The 27,406-nt window shown below is 46.6% G+C and overlaps 1 protein-coding gene across 5 annotated transcripts in view; it reads left to right on the top strand.

Annotated features, from left to right (window-relative positions):
* Positions 1–27,406, top strand: part of TBC1D30 (TBC1 domain family member 30) — a 956,754-nt gene that overhangs the window by 655,155 nt on the left and 274,193 nt on the right. For all 5 annotated transcript variants that reach the window (XM_069629763.1, XM_069629762.1, XM_069629764.1 and 2 more), the window contains one exon: positions 17,884–18,052. In XM_069629763.1, coding sequence (XP_069485864.1) covers positions 17,884–18,052 — 169 coding nt within the window. The remainder of the gene's footprint in view (positions 1–17,883; positions 18,053–27,406) is intronic.

Genomic DNA, 27,406 nt, shown 5'->3' with positions numbered 1-27,406 from the left:
TCTTCTCTTTAAGAATGCCCTTCTCTTTCCCCTCCCTCTCTTTCGAGGTCGTAGTCACACTTCTTGCCCTCAGCTATGGAGAGGACGCCATTTAGGTTTTGCCCGCTTTGCAAGGGTAAATATACCTGGAAGGATAAGCACAAACGGTGCAACTGTTGCTTACCCCTCGATCACAAGGAGGACGGCTGTGCGGCCTGTAAATTACTAAAGCCCAAAACTCTAAAAGACCGCAGGGTCAAAAGGTGGACGGCCTACGCCATGTCTAGGCCTGACTCCTCGCCCGCTGGCGCCGAGTGTGACGAGGACAGTGACTACACGGCTCCCATAACGGAGGCTGTAGACCTCTCAAAGGAGCGTTCACGCTCCTCGTCGTCCGTCCCCGGCCCCAACAAGCCCGGCTCACGTCCAGTTTATGGGGATGAACACCCCGGCGACAAGGACGCACACGGAAAAACACCAAAGCACATACCCCCCGGCACGCATTAGTCAAAGACGAAGGCAGCCATAGCGCCAACGGGGACGCCGGGCCCACCGGCGTCTTCCGCCGACCGTACGGGTCGTCAGCCCTCCCCGCCACTGCCTCCGCGACAGGCGACTGGGCGTTCTAAAAATAAGGGCGCTAACACCAAAACCTCCGGCGATGCGCTTAGTAAGAGCGCTCACGTTGCCAGCAAGGACTCAACGAGCAAGGACTCGACGAGCAAAGGCTCGATGTTACATAGCGCGACGGCGACCGATCCCTCGGAAGAGAGAATGATCGCCGAAAGCCTCGCGCGCATAGCATCCAAGGACGGCCAGAGACGTACGGCGAGTGGGACGCCGAAAACCGCGCACAAGGCCAAAGATATGCCGAAAGCGCCGGAAAACAGATCAGGCCAGTTCCCGACGCCGACGGAAGGCCCTAGCCAGCGAGAAGGCTACTCAGAAGGCAAAGGCTCACTTTCTTCGACGTTATGGGACAGAACCAGACAACTACAGGAGGAAGAAACTCCTTTTTCATTCCCAGACCGTCCTGGCCGACCTCAGTGGACCTTTGAAAGGTTCCAGACCTGTATGAATAAACTAGACCGGTTCATGTCCGTCCCAGAAGACAGGGCACCCAAGAGACCAAGGGAGGCACCCCTGGAGTGTCAAAGGGCTAAATACCAGAAGTTTTATAACCCCATACAGGAGGACATATACTCTTACAATCTCACTGAGGAAGACACCTTCTTCCAGGAGGAAGATGAGTTCACCTATGTTGAAGACCAACAAGAAGAGGAAGGTTTTCACCAGGACACTAACCTAGGTGAGGAGGGATTCCAGGAGGACACAGGCGAGGGCGACCCAAATCCCTGGCAGTCACCAGCTAGGTCGACCGACACAGGCAGTAGCAGTATAGTCATCAGGTCTAATGAAACTACACCAGTCAGGAACCCTTCGCCTGTCGATGATCAACCCACCTTCAATGCACTGCTGAAGAAGGCAGCAGCACATTTTGAAATTGAAACTGGGGAGGTCACCCCAGACACCGATTTTGTGGAGAGGATTATCAAGGAAAACCCCCCCCACTAGCCAAATTATCCCCATCCTCGCCTCAGTTAAGAGACGTATTACCCCTTCTCTTTCCACTCCTGCATTGGTGAGGGGTCAATCCAAGGATTGAGAAACTGTTCTCTCCCTCTCAATCAGACCCATTATATATTAAGGGTCACTCAATCCCGGACTCCCTGGTCGTGACCAACACCAGGAAAAGGGCAGGAGTCCCACTATCTACCAGCGAGGCACCCCCAGATAAAGAGGGGAAGAAGCTGTATGCCCTAGCCAAGAGAATCACCACCTCTGCAGCATTCTCTACCAGAATTGCCAATAATAATACCCTATTGGCAAGCTACGCTGATGCTCAATGGGCAAAGCTCAAACAGGACATCGAAGAAGTTCCCGAACCCCTAAGTACTCGTTTGCTGGCTACAGTTAACAAGGGCTCTCTGGTCAACCAAAGCATCGTCAAGAATACCCTCGATGCAGCAGAGACGGCTGGCCGCACTTTGGTACAAGGAATTTTGCTGAAGCGTCACGTCTGGCTTTGCAATTCCGGATTTAAGGCGGAAACACAAGCGTCCCTTATTAATAAGCCCATAGAGGAGTCCAACCTCTTTGGGAAAGCAGTGGATGACGCGCTGGAGAACGTGAAGAAAGAATTTGACACAATAAAGACCTTAGACCAAATTTCAAAACCCCCTAACAGGTGGGGATTTGGTAATAACTGCTTTTTTCGTGGACAACGCCAGCAACAAAACCAACAACAACAGTATTCTGCCAGCAACTACCAAGGTAATAGTGGCCAGTACAATCAGAGGGGTCAACGCTGTGGCAAAGGGAGAGGCCGGGGTTCCACCCCCAGAGGCTCCCAGGCCACCAACACCACCAAGTGACGCGAAGATTTGCGTCCCCTCCCATGCAACGCCGGTCGGGGGCCGATTAACATCCTTTCTTCCAGCATGGGAGGGAATAACATCAGACCGCTGGGTACTTTCCACCGTAGCCGTAGCCTGCGGCTACTGTATAGAGTTCAACAGTTCCCCAACATACAGACCCCCGAGGGGACGCCGCATGACACCAGAACACCTCACCATCCTTCTCCAAGAAGTGGACCAACTGCTGGAAAAGGGAGCCATAGAGGTCGTGCCTCTATCTCAGGTAATGGAAGGTATTTATTCAGTGTACTTCCTTGTACCTATAAAGGATCTAACCATGCGCCCTGTATTAGATCTGCGCCCAGCCAACAAGTTTGTCAAACCCCAAAAGTTTCGTATGGTGACCTTACAGGAAGTGATCCCACTGCTATCACAGGGAGATTATATGACAACACTGGACATGAAAGATGCATACTTTCATATCTTAATGTTGCCAGCGCACAGAAAATACCTCAGGTTTATGATAGAGGGCAAACACTACCAGTTCAGAGTGCTACCCTTCGGCATAGCATCTGCACCAAGTGTGTTCACGAAAGTACTGGCAGTGGCAGCGGCCCATCTGTGCAGATTATCCATCCCAGTATACCCTTACCTCGACGACTGGCTCATAACAGGGGATTCTTACGAGACATGCTTCTCAAACACCCAAAAGACTGTAGACCTTTTGTTCCAACTGGGCTTCTCCATCAATGAGAAGAAGTCCAGTTTAGACCCCAGCCAAGTCAAACAATTCCTAGGGGCTCTAATTCGAACAAAGGACGGCCTCGTCTTCCCCTCCAACGAGAGGGTCCAAAACATGCTGTTTCAGATCCCCTAATATGTGGCAGGTCGAGAGGTGACGGTGCGCAAAGCGATGCGCTTGCTAGGAATGATGGCGTCGTGTATTTATTTGGTACCTCACGCGCGCCTGCGCATGCGCCCAATGCAAGAGTGGCTCAACAGCCAGTGGTGTCAGGCCAGCGGACAATGGGACGATCTAGTGGTGGTCTCGCAGGCCTTGGTTCTCTCGCTACGGTGATGGACAAAGGAAAACCTGATAATAGGGAAACCCTTTGCCACAACCGCGGTGGAGGCCACTCTAACCACGGACGCATCCCTCACAGGATGGGGGCTCACCTATCCCATCAGACTGCTCATGGAGTGTGGACTCCGAGCGTAGCATCCAAGCACATAAACCTACTGGAGCTACTGGTGGTGTTCAAAGCACTAAAAGCCTTCCAAGAACACCTACAAGGGAAGACAGTGATGGTCCTTACAGACAGCACCACAGCCATGTACTACATCAACAAGCAGGGGGGCACCCACTCTCCAGGACTGTCCAAGCTGTCCCAGAATATATGGAAGTGGGCTCTCAGACACAACATGTTCCTACTGTCACAACACGTACCAGGGGAACTCAATCTGCTAGCAGACGAACTCAGCAGAGACTTCCCCCTGCCCGAAGAGTATGAATGGCGATTGCATGAAGACATCATCTTAGACGTCTTCACGCAATGGGGATTCCCCGAAATAGACCTGTTCGGCACTCTGGAGTACTCACAATGCCAAAGTTACGCCTCCAGGTACCCCCAGAACCAGTCCAAGGGGAACGGTCTGTTGATTCAATGGTCAGGGAAATTTGTTTACGCCTTTCCCCCCCCGACTCCCTTTCTCAACAAAGTTGTGCACAAGATGCACCAGGAACAAGTTACCATACTAGTGGCCCCGATGTGGGCCCGGCAGCCATGGTTCGCTCACTTGATGGAGATGTCCCTATCCCCCCCAGTGAAACTTCCCTGCCCGTACAACATGCTGTCAAAGGACAAGGGCAGGACACTGCATCCATGCCCTCTGACCATGAACTTAGCAGCCTGGCTCCTGAGATCATAGAATTTGGACATCTACAACTCCCACAGAGATGTATGGGCATCCTCAGGGAAGCCAGAAAACCTAATACTCGCCACTGCTATTCTAGCAAGTGGAGAAGATTTGTCATCTGGTGGAGAGGAAAGAGCATCAACCCGGTTGACTGCTCTCCCACACATATTGTTCTGTACTTGACCCATTTATTGGATTCAGGTCTAGTGTTCAATTCCATTAAAGTCCACCTTGCGGCACTTTCTGCATACACCACTTCCCAACTTAAAGTGTCGTGGTGGAAGATCCCAGTTATCAAGGCCTTCATGGAGGGGGTAAAGAGAATACACCCTCCGATAGCTAACCCAGCTCCCGGATGGGACTTAAATGTGGTACTTTCCAGACTCATGGGCTCGCCATTTGAACCCATGCACAAGGCAACTCTTAAGGACCTCACTCTTAAGACTGCTTTCCTAATAGCCATCACCTCCATTAGGAGAGTAAGTGAACTACAGGTTCTTTCTGTTCTAGACCCCTTCGTAACAGTTCACAAAGATAAGGTGGTTCTACGCACACACCCAAGGTTTGCACCGAAATTCATCTCGAAATTCCATGTAAACTAGTCAATAGAACTACCAACGTTCTTTCAAAACCCTTCCAACTTGGGAGAAAAAAGTCTGCATACACTGGATGTACACAGAGCTGTCATGTTCTACATGGAAAGACCAGGCCACTGAGAAAGACTAATCAGTTCTTTGTCTCGGTGGCAGCAGGAAGAGAAGGAGATGCAGTCTCAAAGTCCACTATATCTAGATGGATTGTTCAATGCATCACTCTCTGTTACACTCTTGCTAAGAGATAACTACCCTTCAAGCCAAAAGCACATTCTACTCGAGGCACTGGGGCATCCATAACATTCATTGCAAATGTTCCCCTTGAGTCCATCTGCAAAGCGGCTACCTGGAGTTCTGTGCACACCTTTACAAAACACTACTGTCTAGATGCACACTCTAGATCTGACTCCCAGGTGGGACAGGCAGTATTAAGACATCTTTTCTCTACTGTTCCTTCTCATAACCCACCGCCAACTCTGGGTACTGCTCGCTAGTCTATGCACAGCATGTGATTCTAAGCAGATTAACAAACATCAGAAGACAATGCATTACTTACCGTAAAAGCATTTCTGATGGTTGTATCTGCTTAGATTCACATGCACCCACCCTTCCTCCCCGCTTGGATGGAAGGAACATAGACATCTTTCTATATCTCTCTCTTTTCTGTACTCACTCACGTATAGAAGGCTCCCTCAGGGCAGAAAAAATACAAACAGAGGGACCTCGACGCGTGAGGGATTGTGGGAACAACGCACGTCACTATAGGGATAGTGTTACAGACCCGCCTTGTCGACATCCCCTTTTCGACTACGAAAAACAAAATGCAATACTCTGCAGTGACCACTGGATGTCGGACCTATGCACAGCATGTGAATCTAAGCAGATACAACCATCAGAAATGCTTTTACGGTAAGTAATGCATTGTCATATATATACACGGGACTTACAACACAGAACAGTTTAATCACTCCGTCGAAACATCTTTTTTTCCAATCCCACTAATTCCATACCACGTGTTCCAATTCTACCCATATCAAACCCCTAAAATCAAAAGCAACATCACTCTTTCCCCTCTTTGCTTTAGTTCCAAAAGCACACTTGGGTGAACCGAAGAACTCTGATGTGGTGCTCTGTCAAATTGCCCTGCACAGCTGGTTCACAGCACCACGCCTTGGGGGAAGGGGGGTAAGGCAGGGAGGAGAGGGGGGCAGACAGACCTTTAACCAATATGGTATCTGCAGACCTCTTTTTCACTGTGTGTGGAAGACTGGACCCTGCAGTGAGGTGCTGCAGCTGAGTGGTGCTGACAGTAGGCCCCCAATGTTTCGGAAAGCCTTGTGTCCCTTCGTGGTCGCCAATATTGTGGGGCGGAACCCCTAATTACCTCAACCCAAAGCGGGTCCACCACCTGAGGAATGAGTGCACATTTTGTACGTAAAGCAAGTTTATTGTACAATTATCCAGGGAGCAGTTAGATGGTGCTGAGGAGCCAAACTAACCCAAGTCTCAACGAACCACATCAGTTTCATACATTCTTGCAACAGTTAACATTCCCAGATACTTTATTACAACCCACCCCCTCACACATGATTGGCCAAAACATATACAAACAAGTTCCATCTTTCTTCATTTCTTTCCTTCTCATTAGTCATCGGCAATCTTTACTAACATCTCCATGTTAAGAGTACACCTTTGCTGGGGATTGTTCCCTGGTATCATGACATTAAACATAATTCATTACTAGCAACAAAGCCTTTTAACCTTAAGTGTGATTGTACATGGTCCGCGCAGATATCTTAGCAACTTGAGGAAAAGCTAAGGAAACCGGTTCTCTTTGAACTGCCGATTATTTTTTATTTATTTATTTATCATTTTTATAACGCGCCAACATGCCCGTAGGCCTCAGATTGGGATCTCATCTGCCCCAATCTGCTGGCTCTCTTAAGTCATTCTAATTTATGCGACTACCACTCTAGCAGTTAAGGCCTCTAGTTCCACCCTAAGAAAAAAATTTGAACACCAAACACCATGTCCTCTTGCCCCACCTTTAATGCCGGCCAAAGGAACTGGCCAAACCCCCTCCATGACTTCAATGCAAAGATTACATCTGTTCCTTGCGGAACCATTGAGCCATAAACCACTGCGACCTCCTTCGACGGCTGACCTTCTGCAGCATGACTCATTATTCCTTTGTCAACCCCCAAGCCCAACAAACCAGAACTTCCCAGCTACTTGAAATTTATCGTGCAACTGCTAGCTGCAAAGTCTGAATAAATTCACAAAACCCCACTACATGCAGATTTATATAAACTCTTCTTATATGTTCCTCTGTGTGCATGCCTTATAAATATTATTCCTGCTTTACTGCAGGATTTCAAGACAGGCCCCCCCTAGCATGCCCAAAAAAGCCCCTTCTGTCTCCCAGTTTCTACGTACTTTAGAGCACCCTGTGTGTTTGAATGATGTTCATGTTACATTTGGTGGTTTTAAAATTGTATCTTTGTACACATGTGCAAATCTAATATGTATCAATACTGAACGAAAAATAATGCTAAAGTAACGCATCCCATCCAAAGCTAACTGGGCTCGATTCGCTGCCGCCCCTGCTCATCAAACCCCTTGTGCTATTGAGGGCCTTTCCTGACCACCTAAACACAGTGTCTGAGTGTTCTTTGACTTATATGTTGTTTGTTTACTGAATTATTACAGCGTTGCTTTGCTGGTCTTTCTTTTCATTGCACGTTAACCTGGGAATGCTTTCACCATGAGCCAGTCGCACACACTACAGAGGCAAAATACTTTCAATGAGTAACTGAATATATGTATGTGAAGCCAGTGCCACAGGCAGGGCTAGACTGATTTAATAACAGTAAGTGCATCTGTCATAATCTTGCTTCTTGATGTGTTGTGATCAAAGGTGCATGTCTGCTTCTTTGTTTCTTTTGTGGACTTACTTTAATTTGGTTTTCATGTAAAATCTTTTTTTGTTTCTGCATTAGGGACATAACCATTTTTCACCATTGACTTTCAATGAGTTGAGAAGGATGGCTGTTTCTACTGTTTTCTGTTGCCAGTAATTTACTTTCTCATTTTAGTCTTCTCTAAGCTCCCTTCATACAAGGCTTTTGCAAACACTTGGGATTGAATTGTAAATGTGGGAGCCCCCTATTGTCCATCTGATTACACTGAGTTTACATAACTGTAGATATAGTTGTCGAGACGTGTTACATGCAGCTTTCCCATTCTGCAAGTCACTGCTTTTTACAGTTTCAGCTGCTACTGTAAGTGGTTGGGTTTAACCTCTCTGGTCTGTAGCCATAACAAGTCGCAGCAACAGGAATACGTGATCACCTACTTTCACAGTAGATTTCACCTATAGCAGGTCTGTTCTTTGCAAACAGTTGTCTAAAACAATTACATTGTTTCATGCTTCACTCCTTTCTAGTAGTTGGTAAAATATCCTTTGTCCAAATGAGATAGAGCAGGCTTCATGTGTTGACCAGCATCTTGTGCTACTTTCCATTCTTTCTTAAATCAAGTTGATTGCTGCCTGTTCCCAGATCACATGTCTGTAGTGGCATAACCCTCCACTACTTCATCATAAAATAGCCACTTGTTTTCAAAGAATGGTGTGCATAATTTGTAAATGTTGCAACTTCATGTGGTGAGCAGTACTTTATTTGCATGGCCTACATCAATCATAACGCACCATGCACATACATTATTTTCATGTACTAGTTCATTCTGCTGTGTCAGTAAATATACTGTGCAACTCTATAGAATCTGCTGTGGATTGTATGAAGTATCAGGTGAGATAACCTATTGACTTTGTAGCTAGTCGAGTCACCTGAACACTGGTTTTAGTAGTCGGAAAGAGAAATCAGCTTTTCATCCTTTCTGGGTTTATAGAATGTGGGAATACCCTGGGAGTGAATACCTGGGAAATACTCCCAAACTGTCTCTTTCTACCTGCAGCTTGGGCTCCCCTCAGTCTTTGAGTAATGTTTTACTATTGAATTGGGTAATAACTTTTATTCAAGTACCTAGATAGAATCCAGTTTGTGGGGGTGCCCTTTGTAGTTAACCATTATTCGTATTATTAGCTTTGTCAGTGTACAGTCCTATTTAGTACAAGTTTTTCATTAGCGATGCACAATATTTTCTTCGGTCTACAGTGTCACGCCTTTGCCTTGACCCTTTGTAAATCGTTGGATCCCATATGTTTGTTTAGCTGTTTGTCAAGCGCCTGTAGACCGTATGATTTCTTTACAATGTGCTGCTAAGAACAGAAAGACTACTGAGGAAAACGTGTGTAGAGGATAGAGCAAGGTTTTAAGTGTCATTGAAGCTTGTCAATGTTGATGCAGAGAACCAAAGGAAAGGATTTCCACATCTGGACAGCCTGCATGCAATCGTGATGGGTTATGCATACATGCATTAATTTGTATACAGTGGTGTACAGAGTCAGTGAAGATGTCTCAGAATGGGCCTTACTTATTCAAACTGATGATGCCCATCAGCAGCCGCGCCACAGTGTTGTGGAAGATCTGAACACAGTTAATCAAGAAGGAAGGGGATTCCAGATACTGCGTGCTCCTGTAATTTGAAGGATATTCTATGCTTGCAGTGGCAACGGAAGTCTAGTCTGAAGGAAAGCAAAAAGCACTTTAAGATGGAACTAGCATATGTTTGGCCTAGTGTTGACTTCTGACTAAAAAGGATGTTATCCAGGTAAAAGTCAAGGTTCTTGATGACTCAATGGGCACAAACCCATAGATGAAGGTCAGAGAGGAGTCCCAGAACCCTGTGAGGCCACTTATGATTATCACTACAGTTATATGTGAGTTAGGTTTAAGCGTGTGACTCCCCATACATTGGTACACAGACGGCAAGCATCTGCTTGGAGTAGGAATTTTAGACATTAGTGAGGTTATTGCCCGAATGGCTGGTTACTCTACATGCTCTATTGAAAGGTTGTTGAATACCAGATTTAATGCATGACATGCTGTGTCTGTTGGCCCCACAACTAGCTGTGGGCAGTCAATGGTCAGCATATTATTTAGGCAACATGTCATGGCAGTTTTTATTTTAGTGGAATACTTGCTACATATATTAAGGCTCCCCAAAACAATGTTTGGGAAGAGAGATTGAAAATAGTATTGGCAATGGCAGTCCAGCGTTCCGTGGTCTGCAGAGAAGAATAAGAGTAAGTGAGTATGTTTGAGAGGTGATCTTAAGCACTAAGGCTTTCCAGAGAAAGTGAATGAGTTAGATATAGTGCTGGAGATAAACTCATCCTTGAATATTATGGAATTCCAGTGGTGGGCCGGTTGACTGCCAGAAGTATAAAGCCAGAAGGGATGCCATGCCATCAGTTTGGTTTCAGTAACAAAAAGAATATCATGCTAAGAAGATTATAACATTTTGGTTTGATGTGTAAGGGTGTCCCTAATTATTTTCACACCAGAATGAATACACCCTTCTCCAGCATGGGGTCTGGCATGGATTCACATGCTCATGAATATTCCCTGTCGTCAGGCTGGGAATCCTTGGTAAAGAAAAATTCAGTTTCAGTTTCGTTTCTGAACTGTCTTTCTACTAATAACCAATCACTGTTCTCTGGGTCATACTGCCCCCAGCCAATGACTGCCCTCTACCTAAGCCCCTCCTCTGGCAGCCATCTTCAGATTTTTACCACACGTTCAAGTGTTGGGAGTCCTCGTGCTATAGCTCTCAAGCTTTTGCTGCGTTTTGGTGCTTTTTCAAGGAGATTTTCTCATTTTTCGCTTAAATCGAGCCTCATGTTTCACCGTTTCTTCTTCCGATCAACGGGGACCCGTTTTGGAATTTCCAACGCCCCTCAAGGGTGAAGTTTTCGTCGAGTGACGCTTCTTGGAGGATTCCAGAAGATCTGAGGCCTACCATGGACGCGGCCCAGGACAAGGGTAGCTCGACGCCCAGATCCAAGCTGTTCAGGAACTGCCCTGGATGCAGTTTACAGAATGTTTTCAAGGAGGACGAGCATTCGAGATGTCTCTACTGCCTTCATGAGGACAAGACGCACGTGGAGAAGGACTGTGCGTTCTGCAAGAACCTATCGGAACGGACCATGAGGGATTGCTGTTCCTGCCTCGCCAGCTGGCTGGAGAAGGGCCCAGCAGGTGAGAAGAAGAAAAGGTCAGAGCGGTGGTCTAAGTCCTGTGAGGGCGCCCCGGCGACAGGGGCCCAACAGAAGGCGAACCACCGCGAGTCCACGGGCACTGTGAGTGCCGAACGGTCGGGCTCTTCGGCTGCCAGGCAGGGTGCACCTTCCCTGGCACCATCCACCACAAGCCAACGCTCTGGTTCGGGGAAGAGGAAATCCGAGAACCCGGGTAAGCTTCTGGAGAGGCCCCGGTCGATCTCGAAGGATTCAGCTGAGGGGGGAGTGAGGCGATGACCCTCCCCCCAAGGTGAAGGCTTCAAGCGCACCCAAAGTAGTGAAGGCCTTGATTCACCCGGCTAAGGCCTCCATCGAGGGAGTCGCGGCGATCCTGGCGAAGCCTGTGGAGGCTACACCAGTGGAGGCGACCTCGGGGCCCAGAGTTTCCCTTCCACCGCGGAGGGAATCCTCTTTCCAGCCCATTGACAAGACCCCTGTGAAGACCCTGGTGGAAAAAGATGGGGGGAGGGGCGGTGGTCATTACGGAAACAGATTCAGCCTCTGAGGAGGAGCTGGTGGAGGCTGTGAAGAGCCTCAAAGAGAGGTTTGAGAAAGTACGATCCCACGGGAGAGATCCCGAGGAGGTGGTTGAAGATAGCGACGGTGGTGCCGACGAGGCCCCTGTGCAGGAGCGGCCAGCCCTCCTGTCGCAGCCATTGCCCGAGCCACAGGACAACTCGGCGGCCATTTTGATGGTGATCCAAACCTTATGCACGGAGATAAGGACGAGATTACCACGAACCCCGGCGGACGATCCAGAACCGGGCCCGTCGGGAAGCCCTCCGAACAAGCGGAGGAGAGTTCATCCCCCCGACCTTCATGCCCTCGCGGCCCGTGGAGCCTTCATCCCCCTCTCCGGATCCCAGGGATGACACGGCGACGGACACGACGACGGGGACGGATGACGACGGGATGGACCTTCCATCACCACCCCCTCGGTCTTCCCCACCAAATGAAATTGGCTCCTTTCACGCCATGATTGCCAGGGCGTCCGAGCTCTTCCAGCTGTGCCCCGAGTAACAGAAGAAGGAAGGTTTCCTCTATCAACGGCGAGAGGCCAAGAGAAAGACGGTCCTCGCGGTACCGTTACTCGACGATATCTGGGACGAGGGACTTGCAGTCCTGAAGAAACCCATCCACGATGCCTGCCAAGAGGGACCAGTATGAGAAGTAGTACCCGGTCCCCGACGCCGCCCCCTTGTGCCGAAGTGCTCAGACGACGCCGGATTCGGTCGTCTCAGAGTCGGACCACGCCATAACGGTGGCAACGGGCATTGCCGACACCGGGTTTCGCCAGTTAGGCAACAGTGTTTGCCTTCGACGGCGAGGCTGGCTCAAGGCGACAGACTTCCGTCAGGACGTGCAGACCAGGGTGTTGGACATGCCGTTCGACGGCAACAACCTGTTTGGGAAAAAGGTGGATGAGTCGCTGCAGGCCATCAAGGCCGACACAGAGACGGCCCGATCCCTGGGAGTCCTTCAGCAACGATGGCCCTTTTGGAGCACCAGAGGCAGACAGGGGGCCTCCAAGGGATCAGGCGGTGCTTCCTCTATGTACCGCCAGGCGGCCCGCTCCTCGTCCCAGGAGGCCTACAGAGGTCGCGGCAAACAAGGAGGATCTCGTCGTCACCAAGGAGGCCAAGGCCGCCTCCAAGCAAGATTGAACCGGCCGTAGTGTCGGGCCCCCACCGAAGCACCCCGGTGGGAGGCCGGCTGGCGAAGTTCGTCAGCGTGTGGGACTCCATCTCCACCGACCGTTGGGTGCTGGATGCCCTGGCCCACGGGCACACTCTTGAATTCCAAAAGAAGTGTCCCCGCATTCCTCCCGTGGCCAGGAAGGAAAATCCCATCCCTCAACTGCTGTTGGAGGTAAAGGCGATGCTCAAGAAAGGTGCCATCGCGCTCGTCCCCAAGAGACTCCGGGGCTCCGGAGTATACTCAAGATACTTCCTCGTCAGAAAGAAGACAGGCGGTTGGCGCCCCTTCCTGGACCTACGTTGGTTGAACAAATACATCAAGGCACAGAAGTTCAGGATAGTCACTCTCCAGCACGTGCTGGGACAGCTGGAGGAGGGAGACTTCCTATCGTTGTTGGACTTGGAGGATGCTTACTTCCACATCCCCATCCTAAAAGGGCACCGAAAGTTCCTCAGATTCTTAGTTCAAGGACGCCACTACCAATTCAGATCTCTGCCATTCGGATTGAAGTCGGCACCCAGCGTGTTCACCAAGTGCCTAGCACCAGGGGTGCCGCGGCTGCGCCTGCAGGGGATCCATGTCTACCCCTACCTGGATGACTGGCTCATCCGTGCAAGGACAAGAGAACTCGCCGTCGAGCACACGGCGAAGACCGTCCGCTTACTCACGGAGCTGGGTTTCTCCATCAACTACCCGAAATCTCATCTGGTTCCATCGCAGGCGGCACTATTTCTGGGAGCGAAGCTCGATACAGTGGAACGATTGGCGTCTCCGTCGGAGGAAAGGACGAAGGCCATCTTAGGCAAAGTGCAGCGCCTGCTAGCCACGGACGTGACCAGGGTGAGATCCATGAAGTCCCTCCTTGGAATGATGTCCTCATGCATCTACCTAGTGCGCCTGTGCAGGCTACGGATACGTCCTCTACAGGAGTTCCTCGACGCCCGCTGGATGCAAGCGGCAGGCAGCTTCGAAGACAAGATCCCGCTCAACAAGGTTTTCCGTCGGGCGATTCAGTGGTGGGGCACCCGTGCACACCTCACGGCGGGCACGGACTTCCAGACCCCGGCACATCAGGAGACGGTGACGACGGACGCATCCCTGGAGGGATGGGGTGCGCACACCGGAGATCTCCACGCAAGAGGCTTTTGGCTCCCGGAAGAGAGGCCTCTCCACATCAACATCTTGGAGCTCCGCGCCGTGTTCTGGGAGCTCAAGTCGTTCCTCCTGTCTCTCAAGGACAAGGTCGTGAGGATCTTCACCGACAACACCACCACGATGTTCTACATACGGAAGCAGGGTGGCACCAGATCCCTAGCCCTATCCAAGGAGGCCCAGGTTCTTTGGCACTGGGCCGTTGCCCAATGGATGTTTATGGTTCCCTTGCATCTGCCAGGAATAAAAAACATCATCGCCGACTCACTCAGCAGGGAGCTGCGCTTGTGCCACGAGTGGGAACTATGCCAGGATCAAGTGGATCGGCTCTTCCAACGATGGGGCAAACCCCAGATCGACCTGTTCATGACGGCGACGAACTCCAAGTGCCAGAGGTTCGCCAGCAGGTTTCCCCAGCTGAGGAGCATGGGCGACGCTTTCTCGTTCCCCTAGGACGGCCTGTTCCTATATGCGTTTCCTCAGTTACCGCTGCTGCTTCGACTCATCAGCCAGCTCAAGAGGTCCCAGTGCAGGATGATCCTCATCGCACTGGTGTGGCCGAGACAGATCTGGTTCCCGGACCTTCTGGACCTCTCAGCGTCCCCACCAGTCAAGCTGTCGACGGACGCAGATCTCCTCTCCAGAGAGGGAGGCGCCATTCTTCATCACGATCCGGAGTCGCTGAACTTGAAGGCCTGGCTCCTGCAGCACTAGAGTTTGGAGGGTACAATATCCCGGCTGACTGCAGAGAGGTTCTTGCAAAGGCCAGGGCGTCCTCATCTCTCAAGTGCTACAGACATAAGTGGAAGAGGTTCTCTGTCTGGTGCCGTGCACAGAAGATCAACCCTCTACGGATTACGGCACCTCAAGTGCTACCATACCTACTGTCACTGGCCAAAGCTGGACTAGCTCACGCTTCCATCAAGATACATCTGGCAGCGATCTCCCGATACACCAGAACTACAGGACGGCCGTCGTTGTGGTCTCATCGACTGGTGAAGGAATTTATGAAGGGACTGTTCCGATCGTTCCCACCGTTGAAGGCTCCAGCCCCGGCTTGGGAGATCAACGTGGTGCTGACCAGGCTCATGGGGCCGCCATTCGAGCCCTTGCATTCTGCTCCGTTGAAGTTCCTGTCGTGGAAGACAGTGTTCCTTGTGGTCATCACCTCCGCACGACGCGTGAGAGAGATTCAGGCCCTATTCTGCAAGCATCCAGTTTACTTTTCACGATACGAAGGTGGTGCTGAGGACGCACCTCTCTTTCATGCCCAAGGTGCAGTCGGACTTCCATCTTTCCGTTTCCTTCGTCGCCAGCCAAGAGGACTTTGCACTCGCTGGATGTAGCTAGAGCGCTTAAGTTCTATGTGGACCGAATAAAGAGTTTTCAGAAGACATCACAGCTGTTTGTTAACTTTGGACCTGTGAACCAAGGGAAGGCTCTCTTGAAGGCTTCCATTTCCAGATGGCTCTCCGGCTGCATCATGCACCCTCATCGGTTGGCCAACCGACCGTTGCCCGGCCGTCCGGGAGACCATTCGACCAGAGCGATCGCTGCTACTACGGCGTTGTTGTCTGGTGTGCCCCTGCTGGACATCTGCAGGGCTGCTACGTGGAGGTCGACGCACACCTTCACAAGATTCTACTGCGTCAACCGGGATTCCAGGGAGGAGTCCAGAGTCAGCCAAGCAGTGCTGCGCAACCTGTCGCCTGAAGGTGGGCCTGGTGAGGAGGTAAGAGTTGCTTAATGTTGAATTTATGTAATGCTTAATGTTGAGCCTTTTGCCACCTCCCGTGGTTGTGCATGTGTGTACTGCTATGTATTCTTATATTCATGATCATGTGAATCCATGCCAGACCCCATGCTGGAGAAGGAAAAAGTTACTTACCTGTAACTGTTGTTCTCCAGCATGGGTCTGGCATGGATTCACATGCGAACCCTCCCTCCTTCCCCTCTGCGGCTCTTCACTTGGTCATACTGCCACTTTACGTGCTACCAAATCTGAAGGTGACTGCCAGAGGAGGGGTTTCGGTAGAGGGCAGTCATTGGCTGGGGGCAGTATGACCCAGAGACCAGTGATTGGTTATTAGTAGAAAGACAGTTCAGAAACGAAACTGAAACTGATTTTTTCTTTACCGAGGATTCCCATCCTGAGGACGGGGAATATTCATGAGCATGTGAATCCATGACAGACCCATGCTGGAGAACAACAGTTACAGGTAAGTAACTTGTTCCTTCTAGGGAAATAAGGCAAAAAAGCGATCTTGTAAGGATAACAAGTTTAATCTTACAAAATAAGGATGTTCGCAAAGGACTCTGCTGCCTGACCGGTCTCCTCCTGTCCCTCTCCTTCTTATAGGCTTGTCTTGCCATGGTGATGTCATTGGAGCTGGATCATGGCTTCATCCCAATCTGTCCTTTTTCCATAATAGGGATGCTCCAAAGTCTTTTTTCTTTGTTGTCAGCATTTTTGTCAGGGCATGCTGTTCTACATTTTGCTAGCTATGCAAAAACACACTGTAGCTCATGCTTTCCTCCATTTTGCTAACTATGCAAAAACACAATGCAGCTATGCAGACTTTTACAAACCTTGAGGCCTAGACCAAAGAAAACTGAACATTGTTATCTATAAACAATGTTCATTCATTCCTATCCATATTTCACTCATCCTGCTCAGGTTTATCTGTGTCCTGTAGTTTCCTCCACACTTTATACTTATAGTTTATCCCATTCTGCATTTTGCTGCACAAAAACATGAGTCCTAGGACAGTGGACACCTGGTGAGTCAATTTGCACTGGCCATAGTGACGGACACCACAGCCTGTGGTCTATTTTGAATCCCATAGGCCACATTCCTTCTGGGAAGGTGGGGGAGTTTTACTCATCTACAGCACTAGTTAAGCTTTTAAAATGCCTGGGATCTGACATTACAAATCTATCCAACTAATAGTTAATTGCACCTTATATTTCGACAATAACTACCTTCTTCAGTGCTTATTTGTGATTGTTTGCATGAGAGAGCCTTCCCAGTGTTCCTCTTCCCCACCAAGTCAAAAATAACACCTTAAAGAGGTTTTGCCTAACTCCAAAGCACTTGGGGGTTCGGGAGGACCCTATTTCCTTGCCAACAGATGTTAGACTAGATGATGCATGTCAATTGGTAGATCATTGATTTTCAAGCTCACTGGTTTGGGAAAGTATTGTTCCACAAAGGATAGAGCATAGGAGGCCCCAGGGCAAAGGATAGAGAAGAACAAAATGCCAATCCCAGCATAAGGTTTTTTTTGTTACGTTATTGGGATTTATACCAGACACTGGTGCCATTTGCATAATCAAAGGTGCTCTGAAAGTGAGAGGGATGGGTGAGGATGCAGGGGGGCAGATGGGCGAAGGAGATGCACTATAGCTTTGCTGTTGTGTTGATGCATGAGACCGGATGTTCCCTGAGCTCTACGTTTCTAGATATTTCTAGGGGTTCTCAAGCACAGATGCATTTGTGTCCGCAGGGGAGCCTTGCATGGCTGTGGTACCAGGATGAATTGGCTTGGGTTATGGCATGCAAATTGGTTGTTGTGTATTGTTCTGCTGTTTGGTGTTGGTTAGGGGTGTTCAGTTAGTGTAACAAAGGGTGTATCCAAGGTTGATGGAAAATGCACAACAGTTTGTGAATTGTGTGTGGTGTAAGCTGAGTTAATACCATTTGTACATTGGGTATCAAAATATGCATATTTCTTTTAAAAAGTAATGATCTACAGTAATGCAAGAAATCTCAGGAAATGGAGCAGCAGTGTGGATGAACATCAACCAGTTTAATTGATATCCATACATGTTTTATTTCCAAGTGCTAGGAAGTCAGCAAGAATATTCACTTTTGTGGACATTGTGAATGTTGCCCTCCTCTTAAACTTTTCTTTTCTTCTTTTAGGCGGCTATGAACCACCACTTACAAATGTGTTCACGATGCAGTGGTTCCTGACCTTGTTTGCAACTTGCCTTCCAAACCACACTGTTCTGAAGATTTGGGATTCTGTGTTCTTTGAGGGCTCTGAAATCATACTGCGTGTTGCTTTGGCTATTTGGGCAAAGTTGGGAGAGTGAGTGATCACCTTTTTCTGAGAATTAAGGTTGGATTTAACTTTGTGATAATGTATTAGAACGAGAGAGTATTGTGACTTGACTAGTTTGTGTTTTAAAAATGTAAGTACCAATACTGGCTTTACACAGGGTACATTACCTCTCTTTGCTATTAGAAATGGGGGCTGATCACTTGAACACATTTGCTCATTAGATAACCTATAACGGACACAATTTGAGAAATCAAACCCAGACATAATATCTTCAAATTATGAAATTATCAAAGCCTGTGGTTCAATGTCTGACCACAGAATCACCTCCCTTCTCCACCCCCATGAGGTTGTCCCACTGTTTTTTTTTAAAGAAGCTGCATCTGCAATTGTCAGAGTTTTGTGCTTTTATTAAGGCTAGTCTTTCTTCAGGAATTTTTCCTGATAAACCCGCTATCATTGCCCCTATTTTCATAAAAGCTTACCCTTGATCTAGTGGACCCATCTAACTTTCAACTTATTTCTCATCTCTCCAAATCCCGAAAAACTCATGGAGGCAATAGCCCCACCTAACTGCAAACTTTAATGGAATTGTCTTTTGGATGATTTTCAAGCTGGCCTTGTGCCCAACTCGAGCACTGAATCTGAGGTTATTGCAGCTATGGATGATTTCAGGATGGTGTAGATGGGGCTAGAGTCACAACCCTGATGATTGATTGAGATCTGTTGGTGACAAATGACAGTCGGCCAACCCACTCTCCTGGGCCCACTATTTTGGCTAGTGATCAGAGATGTGCTTTGGCCTTACTGAAATCCTTTGACTGGCTGCAAGCAGTCCATCTCTTTACCTCCCTTCAAATCATCAGTACAGATCAGTTGCTTTTTGTCCTCTCTGTGCCACCTCATTTGGTATTTCAGGTTTAAACTTGACATGTACCCTAAAGAGACCTAGTTTGTACCATGGTGCAAGCTGTATTGAGACATTGACTTTGGCAACATAAAACAGTATTTCCCAGATCTAGTAGTCATGTTGGCCATCCTCCTTTTTCCAATGCGTCCCCCTCCAACTTTGCAGGTTTGCAACTTGGGATCTGCTTGAGCACTACTGTCCCCAAGTCTCAAATTCATGTTTTTTTTACTCTGATTTCCCTTATCGAATACATCTGGTCCATGCCTTCCTCTCAAGTAGACTCTGCTTTTGTAATGATATTTACCTGGGTCTTTCAAAGGTAAACTTTCATAGGTTGCAGCTTCTGCAAATCTCTTCAGCTAGGATGCCTCTGCTTTGCACATGACCCACTGGCTGCCGTGCATAAATGGGCGTGGGGGGCTGTTTCTAAATATTTGTTTAACTTCTTATCAGCTCAGAGCAGCTAACCCAGGTCGGCCTCTGATTTCAAATCGCAAACTAGCCAATTGTGGTTGAAGGTTATCAGTAGAAGGGACCAAACTTAGGAATTTCCTGCCTTCTGAGAATAGACTTAACAGATCGTTTAATCTTTCACCACAATTAAAAATATAGCTGGTTCCATTGTTCCAAGTGCAAGATACAGTTTTCGAGGTGGTAGGGCGCTATACAAACACCATTCCATGCTATATATGACTGACAGTAATTACTTCATCTGGATTTATTGGATTCTGGCACACACTGCTATCCATCAAGCAAAAGTTAGTCAGCTGGGATATTAATTTTAGATTTTTATCAATGTTTGTTAATTTTCTAGATTGTTAAACAATTGCAAACCTCAAGGTACACAAGCTTGTAATACTTTTTTTAGACTTATTTTTACAAATACATATTACTATAATATCAAACAAGCCTCATTGGAAAATGATAACACATTAAAGTGTTAATATTTTCTTGCCGTCATCCTCTGTTATCTCATGAGCTTAATTAACACACTTCTTTGTAATATACTTGCATAGAAGCTACTGGAGCCTGATGGCAATGCAGACAAATGTCACAATGCCAAATTTCTGACTTCTCTCATACAAATAGAATACCAAGAAAGATATTCGAGACAAATACAAATCACATGTACATCCATGGTGATTTGTTATGCCCGATATTAAAGAAAATGTTGACCCAGTGGTAAATCCTGTGAGATTAGGTGCCCTGTTAATGTGCTATAAAACCCATTGATCAGTAATGGCAAAGTCATGTAATTCTTTAATTGATTAAATTTGCTCACTGTCAGGAGAGAAGAATGTTGGGATTGTTATATTGTGCAATTTACACAGAACTGTGCAAAGTATGTAGTAATCTGCTGACTTGCAGTCATTGCAGTTCTATCCCCTGATTGTAATTGCTTTTCTTCTATTAAGGTTATATATTTTAGTAGGATAAACTAAGTTGTTCACTTAAATGAAATTGAAATGAAGGAATTAGGCTATTTTTGGTAAAAACCCTTGGATGAGTCCACAAAACCACCATGTCATTGTGGATCACTGTATAAATATCTGAGGAAGAGAGCTCAAATTTTACTTTTATGCCTGTTTGAGGTAATTGCAACTAAGAGAGGCATCTACCATGTAATAAGCTTGATATCGGCTGTGGCTATGAGTTCAAAAGGTTTATGTGCAGTGGTTGTCAAGATTAGACTGATGTCCCACAAACCTGTGAGGGGATTTCACTGGTGGAAACAGATGCAACAATACTTCAAAGTACCGGCTAATCACACCACTAGAGGTGGAAAGAAAGGTCTGGAGATTTCACATAGAGCCCTATCGCATCATTTACGTGCAACAGGAGTTCAATCAACGGATCCTGCTAAATGAGAAATCTAGGAAAGCACATGTTCCAAATCACTCTGTGCATAGGTTTTAGATGATAACTATGTTGAAAGGATTTTTATGAAATCTAATGGAGATATGTAACTGTGCTATGTAGCTAAACGTTTGTTGATACAAGCTAAGAGCTAATACAAAATCAAATACCCTTCTGTACTGACCAGTGGGAAAAATCGGATCTATTTGTTTCTGTATTTGGAGTGTGTGGAAGGTTTCCTGAATGATTTTAAATTACTTCCCAAAAGGCTTAAGTGCCTTAAGGTCAGCAATTCTGGAACCAGCTGACCAAGCTCAACTTTTGAGGAAAATAAATCTCTGGAAATAATCTGATAAACATCTGGCCTTCTGTCACCCGTTCCAGCAGATTTAAAAACAATGTCCTGGCTGGCCAGTGTGGTGCCACATAGGAGCCCTGAAGCATCCCATACTGTCATACACTTGGCTATTACTTTGCGAGCCATTGGCATGGAAGGAAACATAGAGATTCGCGAAAACTCACAAGGAATGATGAGAGCATTGTCCAGAGAGCCAAAATCCTAGACCCCCTACTCTCTCGTGATGCAGCAAATATGTCAGTTAGTTGAAGGCTCATTTCTGGAAGATTGTTTTGAAGAACAGTCATTTAGCTCTCCATTTTGCCCAGCCTGCTCAGTTTGCATGCTCAATTTTCTTTACCCCTGGAAGGTGAATGGCTCTGCAAAATAAATACATGGTGATCGAGGACCCACTTCAAAATCTGTAATTATGCACACGGTGGGGTTTTGATGCCCCCCTCGCCCCTTTATTGATATCATTTTTTCTTTTTTTTTTTTTTATTTTAACGTCAGCCTGATGTGCCACATTGGAATCAATGTAGCATCAGACTTTTGTTATAAGATGACAGCATTCATCAAAATGCAACCAGCCAAATCCGCATTACGGTGCTGCATAAGGTAATCTAAGGAAAGAGCAATTCAATTGCGTGAAGTCATTCACGGGTCATCAAGATTTAAGGCGCCTATGTAGTCTATTACCGCGCAGCTTAGTTTTATACTGTGTCCGGCTGCAACGTTTGACCACCAATCTCGAGTATTACAGTCTATTGGGATATATTCTCCTAGATGTTGCATTCTCTTTGAGGTGGTCTTCGTGCATTTGGTGATAAGATGTTCTAAGGATTCTATTTCGCTATAACAAAAGCGACATAGATTGTCCTTAGCTTCTTTAAAATGACGACCCCACATCATTTCTTTTGTTTTGATTGCATTTAGACGAAGTCTTAGAAACTGCTCGCGGTGATAACGGGATGGACAGTTTGTTAGGTATCTACTTGTAACATTTAGTTTGTGTTGTCCGATACCAGAGTCTAAGGTGGTCTTCATCTGCAGACGTCGCTCGTTGTTCTTTATCCAGCACCATTGTTCAAATTTTGTTTTTATGCATTGTGGTCTCGTCAGCAGATCATGCAATGGTCAGATCAGCATTTGATAGGGTTGATGTCATTATTTGTTTCCACTCATCTAACAGTTTTAAGTTTCCAGTAGTTTTTTCCCCCGCAAAAATTTCAAATGCCGGCGCTATGGGATTCAAATTCATTTTGCGTAGTGCTGTTAGTGATTTCCACATTACGTGGGTGTGTAGGGAATTTAAGGAGAGTTCATGTCTTATCTGGATCATGGAGATGTATGGAGGGAGCTTCAGGACGCGCCGCCAGTAGATCCCTTCTAGCTTTTGCCAAAACAGGGCATCAATGTTCCAACCAGCCTCTGAACCAAAGGTAATTGCAGGAATCACTTTTTGCATGTAAAAGGTCAGGACTGGAGCTAGAGTGCACTTTCCAAAGTTTCTATTCAACAGCTGGCCTTGAATGCTATATTGAGTCATTCTGCTTACCATATCAACCTTCCAATGGTGTTCGTGCACTGAATTATTAAATATTATTCCCAGATATCTGATCGAATTAACTACCTCTATTCGATTGTCATTAATTTTCCACACGAAGGCTTTCTGTTTGTTGGTACGTCGTTGACCAATGATGACGATCTTGGATTTTTCGATGTTTAGCTCCAAATCATTTTTTTTAAGTAATCACGAAGATTTGTTAACTGGCGTTGCAGACCTATCTGTGTTTGGTCCAACAAAACCACATCATCGGCGTAGATTATGCATCCAATTTCATTATTGTTCAATTTCGGTGGAAAGCAGCGCACATCTTTACGATATGCTGGAAGGTCATAAATGAACAATTTGAAAAGTTCGGATGCTAATGGGCATCCCTGTTTTACACCTGCGTTTGTTGAGATCGGGTCAGATAGTAGGCCTTGATTGTTTAATCTTATTTTGATGGTAGTCTCTGTGTGTAGAGCTCTTATTGGTGCAACCAAGTCACTGGGACACTTCCAGTTCATTAGTTTTTGCCACAGTTTATTGCGGTTGACACTGTCGAAGGCACCTCTCAGATCGATGAATGCCAGGTATAATCTCGACTTTGCTTTTAGGCTTTCAAGTTTTAATATGTTTATTAACAGCAGGTTTACCTCCACACCTACGCCTTTTGTAAAGCCTGTTTGCCGGGTGTCAGTTATCTGCTCTTGTATAGACCATGCTGTTAGCCTTTGCCGTAAAAAAGAGGCGAAGATTTTTCCTATGGTGTCCAACAGGGCAATCGGGCGATAGTTGGTTGTATCGGCCCGGTTGCCCTTTTTGTAGATTGGTACTATGATCGCCTCTCGCCAGGAATCAGGTATTGTCATTGAATTGGACAGGCGTGCAAACAGTTGTTCAATGAAGTTCGCCCATTGTTGTTCGTTCTTCTTTAGCATCATGTTAGATATTAGATCTGGACCTGCTGCATGCGAACTTTTGAGGGCACGTATTGCAACTCTGATCTCTTCCGCAGTTATTTGAATATTCCAGGATGTTAGCTCATTTGGGGATGTACTTATATGTTCATAGGATGGTTTGTTGAAGATGTTAGTAAAGTGTTGTTCCCATGTATCGGCGTCAATCGTGTTGGATGGTGTATGATGATGTCTCGAGTTGCCAGTATTCAGGATTATCCAAATTTCCCGTGGATTCTTCTGAATTAGATGTTTCATCAGATGCTCGGCTTTGTCTTGCTCAATTATTTGTTTCTGAGATTTCAACCAGTTGCGGTATGCTTGGCGACGTACGCGTATTGCGTCTTTGATTGCAGTTATCGCACTGGCTGCCTTATCTGACTTCTTTAAGGCTCTAATATCGCGTCGCATGGTCTGTTTGGCTTGAGTCAGGATTGAAGACGAGATATGTTTATGATTTGTACCCATTATGCGGTTTGCAGCTTTTCTTATAATGAAGTCCTGAAGCAGAGGAGCGTAGTTCACGGACAGATCGCTGTCCTGGCAAAATTGCTGTCGTAGTTTGTCAATCTTAGGACTGTCAATTCTGAGACGATTTCCGCCAGTATTTACAGAGATTGTTGGTTCATAGGTTCTTTCATCAGATAACCATTCTACTGTACAGGCCAGTCTGAAAAGCTTATGATCGCTACTTGGCATAGTTCTTATTGACAGTGACAGATCGTTGTCAAGAAGATGTTGAGAGATCCAGAAATAGTCAATTATTGACTGCGCGTTCCGAGAAGACCATGTTGGCTGAGGGGGTTGGTCTCCTGTAGCTTGACCATTTACCATGAAGCAGTTTCGATTCTGTAGTGCCTGCCTCCACTTGAACTCTCTACTTTTTTCTTCATCTCGAGTTAATTTTTTAAACGTCTTCGTGACGAGATCGTGTTTAAACCATGAGCAATTAAGATCACCTGCACAAATTATAGATAAATTCTTATAATCGGTTAGTGATTTGTCAATGCAAGATGTTATTGTATTTATGAAATTTTTGGTGCTGATTTTGTTTGGATTCCAATATCCGTTTAAGACAAGCAAGTGTTTCTTTGTGTTTGAATTGGCATCTGTGGTCTGAAGCAATGCACTTTGCACAAAAGGATTGAGGTTGGAGGACTCGACAAGGCGCCACCTGGTGTTTATTTTAATCATCATTAGTAAGCCAGAAGATGGTCGCCCCTTTAGATTTTTGATTGCTGGGTTTAATAATGTCAGAAAGCCATCTCGTGACGGGGGGTCACATAACCAGGTCTCCTGCAAACAGATGACGAAGACTTTTTCTAAGTTGACGTCAAATTTATTAAATAGGTGAATGAATCCTCGAGTGTTCCATGAGATGAATTCGCGAGTGCACTTGTTTCCAATCCTTGATGGCTAGCGTCGTTCGACATCCTTATTATGATTAGTGGTTTTAGTAGAGTGATTATTTGATCGTAGGTTTTCTTTGGGGGTCATTGCTCTGCGTAGCTCGGCACATCTTCGGTTTTGCGTTGCTTGAAGCATTGTCTGTCCGCTTGTGTTTGACCTGTCGAGTCTTGTGCTCGTAGGTTCTACAGAGATGTCGAACCCAAACGATAGCAATTCCTCTGAAGCTTTTACAATGGTGTTTCGTACCGAGGCCGCGGTAATATGTAATAGAACCTGGTCACAGCGTTTTTCTGTTGCATACTCAACAATTCGTATGTCATCAGACACTATTGTTCGTAGGGCTGGGATACAGGCAAATAGTTTCAATACGTTATTGCGATTCAAATTTAGATCACGATCTTCTCGATTTAGATTTTGTAATCTCAATTTGCAGTTCGTTGGGCTTGAGCCGTTTCTTAGAGATGAGGAGGCATGAGAAATATAACGATTTTTCTTCTTTTCTTGAGAGCGTGTGTATTTGGGATTCAACCGCGCTAGCCAATCGGACGATGGCCTCGAAGTCGTCGGCTCATTTTTATGGTTCATGACTACGTCCACCTCAGGGTTTGTTCTGTGTGGCAATTCGTAAATAGCGTCATCAGACGCCACAGTAGGGACAGTAATGGGGATTCTGGCTTCAGGATCGTCGGAGTAGGTTGAAAGATTGCAGAGATCGATTTCTTCAACCGATGACTTGCTCATTCGACTTTCACAGTCTGATTCCACTCTTTGTCGTTTGTTCACTGGGGCAGTGAGACGCCCATGGCTTCCAGGGTCGTTGTCCACATGAGCGATGTTATTATTGTTGGATTTTGGCAATTCTGTTCTGCTAGATGAAGCTGACTTGTTGTCTAGCATTGTGTTTCGGATGAATTTCTGTGACTTCGAGTTATTAACGCGTTTTTTGATAGCATACGTTCTCTTCCCAGAGGCTGATTGTCGACCATGTGTTAGCAATGCTTTTTGATCAGAGGTCGTGGAGATCTTTATGGCTTTTGCCGCGCCTTCTAAGATTGCAAAAGAGGTCAGAGGCGGTTCAAGATGCGCACTTATTGCTGAGCAGAGTACTTGGTTGCTCAGCATTGGCACAAGAGCAGGTGCGGGCGGAGGCGCAGCTAAGTTTCTTTCTCCACCGTTGACAGTCGGAACGATGTTGGTTGTTTCTACGGCTGTTGACTTCAAGGATGGAACAGAATCGTTTGTATTTTGTGGTTGTGGTTGCGATGGTGTTGAGGCTTTTCTCGATTGTGTGGATGCTTGAGGGTTTGTTGGAACGATGTTTAATCCCATCATGTTTGATGAATGTCTCATCCATTTCACGGCTTCAAGTAACCCATCAGATAGGGTGTCATTTTGGCAATGATGCCGTGCTGCAAGGTCGCTCAAACGTTCTTGCCATCGTATCGTGTGTTCAGCTTCCTGGGACAATTGTGATTGTAAAAAGTTTGTCACATTGTCAAATTTATCCATTTTTTCCTTGAGGGATAAGATCAGTGAAGTCTGATCTTTGTAGGCCTCTTGCAGTGACTCGTACATCTTCAAGAACGGGAGCAGGGCTGCAGAAGAAGCTGCTAGAACGTTGTTATAGATCTGCATCGCTGCAGCTGACGAAAGACTTGGTTTTGGGTCAGTAGTGGTTTTGTCCGCTGAAAATGATTGTGAGCTATTTGTATTTTCTATTTGATGCTCACTAGAGGACGACGTGTTCACTGCTGCAGTGACAAAGATGTTTTGTGAATGTTGTGAAGGTTTTGGCCGTAGGTTCACGTTTCTTGGCGTACTAGAGGAGGCCATATTGGAAGTGTGAAATCTCGTCTTAGTATAGATTGTGTTAATGGTGCTATCGTCTGCACCACCAGTATTTCTTTTATTGTATGATGTTGCACACATTTGGTTTCTTTTCCCTGTCAAATCATGGTCAGAAGATTCACGTGATCTGTGCAGGTGATCACTTGCAATGTCAAAATTACGACTGGGATGATAGGTTGCTTGACCTTGATTAGCATGACAAATCATAGGCTCATGTGAAGGCTGAGTGATGCCTGGTATCGCATGATCCTTTGCTCTTTTTATCGAAATGCAATCTGGAGAACTGTGTGGCGTTGTTACTTTCGTCATCCTGGAATTGACAGTAAGAAAGTTCGTTTTCAGTAAGGCACTCGATTGAGTTTTGTGTGTGTAACGAGTTTCAGCTTCAGCGAGCACGGGAACGTTATCGACAGCCTCGGAGTCCTTAGGTAAAGGCATCACGGCTTGCATTTGCCCATCGAATGCGGTCAAGTTGTCGGTTCCTTCCACATCTTGCGAGGCTGCCATGATTTCTACA

The sequence above is a fragment of the Ambystoma mexicanum genome, chromosome 12 (assembly GCF_040938575.1).
Source record: "Ambystoma mexicanum isolate Mex_15411 chromosome 12, UKY_AmexF1_1, whole genome shotgun sequence".
Classification (NCBI taxonomy): domain Eukaryota; kingdom Metazoa; phylum Chordata; class Amphibia; order Caudata; family Ambystomatidae; genus Ambystoma; species Ambystoma mexicanum.
This window is presented reverse-complemented; position numbering and strand designations above follow the sequence as displayed.